Consider the following 9,728-nt stretch of genomic DNA (forward strand, 5'->3'; position numbering starts at 1 on the left):
GAGTAATTATTTCCTTTTAAGCTAGAATACTTAAGATCATCATCACTTAGAGTAGAATATTAGAATATCAACTTGCTCATCTTATGGGCAAAACTAGTATGCCTACTTTTATTCAAGTCCGCAGGATATCTGTCATCTACAACTTTTCAAAATAACGTAATCCTGATGTGCTGAACAACCTGGTTCTATTAAATGAAGAATGATATCTCAAGTGACTTGCACAAGTTAAGTAATTAGTAGTGTTAGTAATCATAACAAAATGACCATAATTGCAAAATTAATATTTCTGAATCACTGACTATGAAACAGAGACATTTTAAGTGTTTTGTCTGTATTGACACTTTTTTCCACAAAACACAATATGAAGTGGGTACTACTACTGTAAATGTAGGCATAATTATTTTTATCAACATTCTAGTTCACTTTTCCATAATCTGCTACCATATTCCATGCAAAATTTCCCATACGGTATGCTCTTTCTTTCTTTGTTTCTTTTTTTTAATAATCTTATCACATATCTTCATTTTGTAACTCTTTTTAGCAGTTCCCAAAGGTGTTTAATAAATATTTTAACTCCTAATAGGTATCTGGCTCTAACTTGTCTCTCATCATCATCTGATTCTCACTCAGCCTTTCCCTGCAAACTAAACTTGGAGTCTTGAGAACTGTTCTGAACACTTTACCTTCTTTTCTTTTTCTGTTTTCCTGTCCCCCTCATTCTTTCACCGATTTCTGCACATTGTTCAGCTCTCAGCTTCATTATCAGTGACTCCAGGAAACTTTGTGTTATCTCCACTGATGCTATCTTGGCATTGGGTTTTTCCTTGAGATAATAGCTTTTGCACAATTTTTATTACTTGTACATATTCTATCTTTTGAAATAGAATGAAACATGTGTGGGGACAGAAACTATGTCTATTTTTTTCCTCTTGCCTATGGTTTGTGTTAAACTTTTTATAAATATTCTTTTAATGAATGACAAATACCTTCTTATGTTTTGCATAATTAAGGCTTTAATTTAACCGACTCTATTTTCAAAGTCTCCTTAGTATTCCTCTCTATGTATAATAATAATGAAACTCACATACTTGTGATGGTATCAACAAATCAACACGTACATGACTTTCTGATTGGTATCCGCTTTACCCCGCCCACTTCCCATCTTTCTTTCTGTGTAAATCAAACACTCTGAATGAAGACTGTAGAATCATTCCTACTAAAAATTCAAAGCCAACAAAACAAAGCCAATAAAATTATCTTTACCTTAGTTAGGAGTTTGGCAGGTTTACAGTGGAGTCCTCCAACAAAATCAACATTTGGTAAGAGTGGATGAGGAAATTGAAAATCCCAGGAGTTTCGAATAAGCCATATGTCAGCTTTCCCCATTGTCTTAGATAAGGTAGTGAGTCTTCCTGACAGCAGAAAGAAAAGGTGAGTGACACAAGATAATTACATTAGGTAATTTTCTGAATGGGATTGGAATAATGTAGGCAATAATGTAGGCAAAATGTCTGTACGTTGAAATACAAAAACATATATTCAAATATAGGCATAATTTAATTTTTATGTATTATATATTTTGCCCATGTGTATTTATAAGAAAAGGAAAGTAATAAGAGAATTTTGAGGGTGAACTCCATCATTGCTAAGGTCACATCAGAATACTCACAATCATAAACTCTTATTAAAATAATCTATAGAGAAGTAAACATCAATTTCTTTACCCTTTAAAGCTTCCACAGTAGCATATAAACATTTAAGCAACACTTTGAGCTCTATGATCAACTAATTCTGCTGTACGCATAAAAACAACTTTCTAAGAAATAGTCTAGTTTCCACAGTTCACTAAGCTAATCCTTTTATCTTTGGTTATTCAAGTGAACTGTGGGCTATTTTGAGAATGTGGCTGAAATCTTTGTATCCACTACTGCTTCTGATTTATGCTAAGGCACTAATCATATTAGCTTTTAAGTAAATATATTTAAAAATTATAGCTAGAAAATTTTGAGAAATTATTCAAATAGAGATTTGTACTCAACCTTAATTTGGCTCATATTTTGTAAGAAACATAGTTTCAAATAAAAAAAAACTATACAGATATAACAATGTTCAGACTTCAACAAGATAATTGACCTTAAAATGAATAATTTCCAATCTTTTAGTGAAGGAATGTAGAGACATTAGAAAGTACAAATTACCCTAATTTGTTTTTGCATTTGAGATAGAGACACTATTTCTCTCAACTGTTTAGGAAACCTTCTGGTAACATGGGGACATATTTTAATTTCAGAATAAGGAAACTGAAGTATACAAGGAAAAACAATTTCTGCAATGTTACATAGATAGTTGTAGAAAATTGTGTAACTACTTAATATACAGGTATGCATTCAGTAAGATGTTTGTTGACATGTCTATTTTTAAGATGAAAAAATGTATAGTAAAACAGATGTGTGATTGTTTAAAGAAATATTAGGTGCACTAATATATGGATTTAGGGTGTCCTAGAATGTTCGGCATGAGCAACGGCCACAGAGTTTTAACTAACCTTATAATTTAAGCTTTTCTACAATACTTGTGCTATTGATAGATCATCTTGTGTTTTCATTTCATAAATTCACTTACAAAAAACTCCACTACCAGCCGGGCGCGATGGCTCATGCCTGTAATCCCAGCAATCTGGAAGGCCAAGACAGGTGTATCACTTGAGGTCAGGAGTTTCAGACCAGCCTGGCCAACCTGGTAAAACCGTGTATCTACTAAAAATACAAAAATTTAGCCAAGAATGCTGACACGCTCCTGTAATACCAACAATGAGCTGAGATCACACCACTGCACTCCAGCCTGGAAGTCAGAGCAAGACTCCACCAAAACAACAACAACAACAACAACAACAACCAAGTACCCTGATTTTATTGCTTTATATAAGCTCAGCTTCAAAGGCACAAGAAAGTTAGATTTCCACGTTACCAACTGAAAAAAAATTACTTTCCTAGAACTTCACTGGAAAACTCATCCCACTTCTTATTAAATATTTGGAACCAAAATTGAAAATAAACCACATAGATCACATGTTTTACCTTCTCCATGAAAGTCATTTGGTCACTTAATTCTGACATAGCAACAGGTACATAGGAAGGTGGAAACAGAAATCCTCCACTATGATTTTCAAGTGTGTAGCCAGGAGAGAAGCAGAGACTGTACCCAAAGGGTATGTTAAATAGCTCAGCCAGCAGCTCACCACTGGGAATAATAGCATCTACAAGAACATCATCAAATTTTGATGCTTGTAGTTTTTTCATAACTTTCTTATTTGAAACTACATCCTTACAGAGCTTTCTAATTATGCCATTAAATGTGCAGATGATTTCTTGTACTTGTGAAAAATATGACCAAAATGTGTCATTTGGAAGGTCTGCCCATCTCTTGACCAGTTGCAAGGTGATAACCTCAAACTCAGTTTTAGTTAAAGATACAGGATAAACTTCAAGTTTAAGAGTAGATGGGATGTTGATATCAAAAAGAATGGAAGCTGAAGATGCCAATACAGTCACCTCATGACCTCTCTGGACAAACTGATCCAAGATTGTCTTTATATTCATCCAATGGCTGAATTCTGTGGGGCACACCAGCTCCTTTCCACAACTCCCAGAGCTAATGTAGCAGCTCAGCTATATCAGCAGAAAAACTGACGTTCGTTTCATAGACATCCTGGTGCAATGGAATACTTTTTTCCATTTGCTGTTCCTTTTTGTCATTTCTTATGGTTATATCCATGGATAAATCAATCACGAAGTTAAAATGTAACTTTTACACTTGTAAGTAAATACATTATCATTAGATTAATAGTCTGAACATGTAGATGGCTAGGAGACAAATGAAGGTGATGACCTGTTTACACAAGTGTGTTTAATGTCCCTTTTATGATTATAAGTGCTATTTTTCAGCTAATATCAATGTTCTTGTATGGACACATCACTTGTCTTCTGTAATATATTGTAGACGAGTTTCCAGAACAGTAGCCATGAAAGGTTCACGTTTCTGCATTAGGTTTGAAACAGAACTAAAGATAAAATAACAAAACATGGTTCAAATAATTTTTGTATACTTTGCTCACATATAATTCATATACCACACAGCACCTTCAACTGAGGTGTGGTGGGCAGAGTGTGCTGCCATTTTTGCTGTTTGTGCAAGTTAGCTGTTCTGCCCTTCTAGCTTTGGAGAGTCCAAATGTACTGGTGGTGGAAGGAATCCACCAGTGGCTGCACATCTGCTCTACAAAAACATGGTCAGACTCCTTCTTTAAGCAGGTACCAGATCCTGTTCCTCCTCTCTGGGTGGGACTTCTCAACAGCAGACTCAAGTCACTCCCACCAGTGTTCTTAGGCCCATAGAGATTTGAAAACTCCCTGAGACAGAGCTCGCAGAGAAAGGTGTGGGCCGGCACCTTTGCTGTTTCATTGACTTATCAATTCTGGTCTGTAAGCTTTGAGGAGCCCAAGCTGACTGGGGTGAAAATGATACACCAGAACAGCACAGCAGCCATATAAAAATGGGGCCAGACTGCTTTTTTAATTGAGTCCTTGACCCCTGTCCTCATCACTGGGTGGAGCCTCCCAACCGGGATTTCTGGCTACCACCACTGGTGTTCACCGGCTGACAGAGTTTCCAGGCTTCCCTGGTAAAGAGATCTCACAGGGCAGGGTAGGCTGACATCTTTGCTGTTTGAGAAACTTAAGCCATTCCAGCCTTCTAGCTTTGGAGTGTCAAAGGCAACCAGAGGCTGAAGTACACACCCAGCACAGCACAGCTGCTTTGTGAAAATGTGGCTAGACTACCTTAAGCAGGTCCCTGATACCATTCCTTCTGACTAGGGGTCTGTTCTCCCAAATGGGGTTTCCAGCCACCTCTTAGAGGTGTGTTTGTGCAGGAAACATGTCCATACCTCCCTGGGATGGAGGTACAAAGAAAAGGGCAGGCTGCCATCTTTGCTGTTTCTCAGCCTTCACTGGTGATACATCCAGGTACTAGAAAATCTGAGGTGACCAGTGACTGGAGTGGGCCCCCAGCATACCACAGCAGCCCTACAGAAAAATGATCACTGTAGTGTGGGTTCCTTTTCCCATATGTCCTCATCAGGCAGATCTTCCAGGCTTGGGTCTCTTGCCAATGCCTGCTCAAGCCACCCAGCTAGTAGCAACTTGGTAACTCCCTGGAGAGAGCCCCTGGGGCAACAGAAAGCCTCTTGGCCACTGCCTCTGCAATGGAAGTTTCCTTGCCTCCCTTGGACCAACAAAAGAATGCTGACTTGCATCTCTCTGAGATGAAGCCACAAGAACAAACAAAGTAGCAAAGCAGCAAGCCAACTGATGTGGAGCCCAGAAGGGAGGGTGCAGGAGAATCTACAGCAAACTGTGATGATCTCCGTAAGTTCAACTTTCACAAATAAGAGACCCTAGCCCTTGGGTAACCATCAGACCCCATCCCTGCATGGTGATCCTGCACATCAGATGAGGCTGGTCTAAACTGAGCATTCCTTGTTCTTCTACATTCTCCTGGGGCCCCAGCCTTGCCATGCCTACCTACAGGGCAGTCTTGAGTGCCCTGGGGGCTCACACCACAGCTGCTGCACCAGAGGACCATGCCTGACCAATAGATACAGTGAGGCAGCCCCTACCACTGTGCATCAGTCCACATGTTTCCTCCCATACTGCAGCTTCCCCTGAGCCCACAGAAACTCCTCACACCATTTTGCTGAGTGCATGTCTGCATGGGTGGGTTTTGCTGTACTTGACCCACAACCTCACAAGAGTGCAGTGCATCCCTGCATGCTCCCCCACCACATTCACTGAAATCACATTGACAGCCATTGCAGCATTGCAGACAGAGCCTTGATTGGCACAGAACCAGAAATCCCTGCCCTGCCAGTGCCCACCTTTTTGTCAATGCTGCACAGAGGACAGGGGATCCTCCCATAACCTGAGTGATCACTTCTGCTTGCAGGGCACAGAGAAGGCACTCAGACTTGTGCTGGGAATCATTCCACCTGAAACAAACACCACCGCCAGTGTAACATCACACAGTCTCCAGCAGGGGCCTTCCACTACCCTTCCCTGCTTTGCTTCTGCCACTGTGGTGAACACCCAGAAAGACGCAGACACTCCTGCACTCACTAGCACTCTGCTGCAGTTGCCGCACCTTGTTCACCCCAGCATGGTAGACTTAAAGCCATGAAAAGCCAGAGAACAAAGTTGGGACTCAATGCAAGTCCACTAGAGTTAAAGCATACAGTCCAGGAGTTGGGAACTGAACATTGCACCCTTTAGAAACAAAGACATTTGGCTGAATCCACCTTATATCACAAACAAGCTCTCAAGGCCATCAAATAGAATAAAAGAAAAAAAATCCAAATTCCAACAACCTCAAAGATTGAAGGCAGATAAGCCCACAAAAATAAGAAAGAATCAGTGCAAGAACAGTGAAAATTCAAAAAGCCAGAATGCTTTCTTTCATCCAAATGACAGCATCACTTCTTCTGCAAGGGTTTGGAACAGGGCTGAGGCCAAGATGGTTGAAATGACAGAAGTGAAGTTCAAAATAGGGATATAAATGAAGTTTCCTGAGCTAAAGGAGTACATTGTAACCCAACGCAAGAAAGCTAATAATAATAATAATAATAAAACATTACAGAAGCTAACAGACAAAGTAGCCTGTAAAGAGAAAATGTAACTGACCTGATAGAGTTAAAAACAACACCACAAGAAATGTATAATGCAATCACCGGTATTAATAGCAAAATAAACCAACTGAAAAAAAAAAAAAAGATTATTAGAACTTTAAGACAGGCTTCCTGAAATAAGACAGGTAGAAATTAAAACAGAAAAAAAAATGAAAAAAAAAATGAGTGAACAAAACCTCCAAGAAATGTGAGATTTTGTGAAGAGAATGAATCTATGAGTAATTGGTGTATCTGAAACACATGGGGACAATGAAATCAACTTGGAAAACATATTTCAGGATATCATTCATGAAAGCTTTTCCAACCTAGCTAGAGAGGCCAACATTCAAATTTAGAAATGCAGAAAACCCCAGTGAGATAATCCATGAGAAGATCATCCCCAAGACAAACAATTATGAGATTCTCCAAAGTCAAAATAAAAAAAAAAAATGTAAAAGACAGCTAGAGAGAAAGAACAAATTACCTACAATGGGAAGCTCATCAGACTAACAATGGACTTCTCAGCTGAAATCCCAGAAGCCAGGAGAGATTGCGGCCAATATTTAACATTCTTAAAGAAAAGAAGTTGCAATCTAGAGTTTCATATCCAGCCTAATGAACCTTGATAAGCAAAATAAGATCCTTTTCAGACAAGCAACAGCTGAGGAAATTGGTTACCATCAGACTCACTTTGCAAAAACTTCAGAAGGAAGCACTAAATATGGGGAGAAAAAAAAAGTGTTACCAGCCTTTACAAAAGCACACTGAAGTACACACAATAGTGACACTGTGAAGCAAGCACATAAACAAGTCTGCAAAATTACCTGCTAACACTATGATGACAGGATCAAGTCCACACATATCAATATTAACCTTAAATATATACAGGCTAAATGCTCCCATCAAAAGACACTGAGGAGCAAGCTGATTAAAGAAACAAGGCCCACTGATACTCTGCATTCAAGAGACCTATCTCACCTGCAGTGACATATATAGGCTCAAAATAAGCAAATGGAAAATAATCTATCAAGAAAATAAAAAACAGGAAAAGGCAGGGGTTGCAATTCTAGTTTCTTACTAAACAGATTTTAAACCAACAAAAATAGAAAAATGATGAAGAAGGATACTAAAAATGTATAGGATTAAGATGTTGAAAAGGAGACAGGACTAGTTTGCAGCTTCTACTTGGATGGACAGAGCAGTGTGTTGGGACTCATGTCATGAACTTTTTCTCCAAGGACTACTGCAGGAACACACCAGGAAAGCTGAGAAAATTCACAGATATTTTGAAGGAACTGGGTCACCATGCAGGCTCCCTGGGATGCTGAAAAACTGTGAGCCTGCTTGTTTTCTAGGTGGGGAGGCTTGTGGTCTTGGGCAAGTTCTCAGCCCTGGTCACTGGCTAAAAAAAAAATAGACCAAATGCTGTTGGCAGGAGGTGGGTGGGGGCATGGTGGAGGTGAGACCAGCCTTTAGGACTGTAGGCTTCATGAGAGCAGGGTGAGGCCTATTACTGCTGGCATTCCCCCACTTCCCTTGTGACCTGTATGATTCAGCAGAGATAGCCATAATCCCTCTGGGAACATAACTTCATTGGCCTAGGAACCACACCTCCATCCACCACAGCAGCAGTAGCAAGCCCTGCCCGAAGAGAGTCTGAGCTCAGATACACCTACTCACGCCCCAACCTGGGGATTTTTTTTTACCCACCTTGGTAGCCAAAGACAAACGTCATAATATCTTGGGAGTTCTATTGCCCTGCCCACCTCCTGAGAAACCTTAATACTTAACCAGGCATCCCTTGGAAAAGTTTGCATTCTTCCTATAGTACTGCAGGTGATGTACTCTTGAAAGTGCCACCTTCTGTCTGGAGGTCAGCCAACATAAAACCAGTGCACTAAACAAAAATGCAACCAAGGACCCTCACAGAGTCTACTTTACTCCTCTGCTACCTCCACCGAAGCACATGCTGATATCCACCACTGAAAGACATGAAGATGGATGACATGACAGGACTCTTTGCAGTCACTTTCCAGTACCAGGCCAGAGCCCAATAACTCCACTGGGTGGATAGACCCAGAAGAGCAAAAACAATCACTGCAGCTCAGCTCTCAGGAAATCCCATACCTAGAGAAAGGGGGAAAACACTACATCAAGGGAGTATACTGTGGAACAAAAGAATCTGAACAGCAGACCTTAAGTCCCATATCTTTCCTCTGATGTAGTCTACTCAAATGAGAAGGGACCAGAAAAACAATTTTGGTAATATGAAAAAACAAAGTTCTTTAACCCTCTTAAATAATAACACCAGCTCACCAGAAATGCATTCAAACCAAGATGGTATCTCTGAATTGCCAGAAAAAAAAAATCAGCAGGTGGATTATTAAGCTAATCAAGGAGGAACCAGAGAAAGTTGAACTCCAACTTAAAGAAATCAAAAACATGATACAGGATATGAAAGGAAAAATCTTCAATAAAATAGCATAAACTAAAATAAAAAAAAAATCTCTGGAAATCAAGGACACACTTAGAAAGATGCACAATGCACTGGAATATCTCAGCAATAGAACTGAACAGGCAAAAGAAAAAACTTTAGCACTCAAAGTCAAGGCTTTTGAATCAACTCAATCCATAAAAGACAAAGAAAAAATAATTTAAAAATAATGAACAAAGCTTCCAGGAAGGTTGAGACTACATTCAATGTCCAAATCTAAGAATATTTGGTGTTCCTGAGGAAGAAGAGAAATGTAAAAGTCTGGAAAACATATTTGAGAAAATGATCAAGAAAACTTCCCTGGCCTTACTAGAGATCTAGACATCAAAGAACACCTGGGAAATTCATTACTAAATGATCATTGCCTAGGCACATAGTCATCAGGTTATCTAAAGTCAAGTCAAAAGAAAAAAAAGAATCATAAGAGCTCTGAGGCAAAAACATCAGATAACCTACAGAGGAAAACCTATCAGATTAACAGCAGATTTATCAAAAGAAACCCTATATTCTAGAAGG

The 9,728-nt window shown here is 39.4% G+C and overlaps 1 protein-coding gene across 1 annotated transcript in view; it reads right to left on the reverse strand.

The window, feature by feature from the left end:
- The window catches only part of LOC100442747 (UDP-glucuronosyltransferase 2B4-like), a 243,770-nt gene extending 240,063 nt beyond the window's left edge, over positions 1 to 3,707 (reverse strand). The window contains 2 exon segments of the mRNA XM_054554028.1: positions 1,264 to 1,408; positions 2,986 to 3,707. Coding sequence (XP_054410003.1) covers positions 1,264 to 1,408; positions 2,986 to 3,707 — 867 coding nt within the window.
- Between the last annotated feature and the right edge of the window lie 6,021 nt (positions 3,708 to 9,728).

Source organism: Pongo abelii, chromosome 3 (genome assembly GCF_028885655.2).
Source record: "Pongo abelii isolate AG06213 chromosome 3, NHGRI_mPonAbe1-v2.0_pri, whole genome shotgun sequence".
In the NCBI taxonomy this organism is placed as follows: domain Eukaryota; kingdom Metazoa; phylum Chordata; class Mammalia; order Primates; family Hominidae; genus Pongo; species Pongo abelii.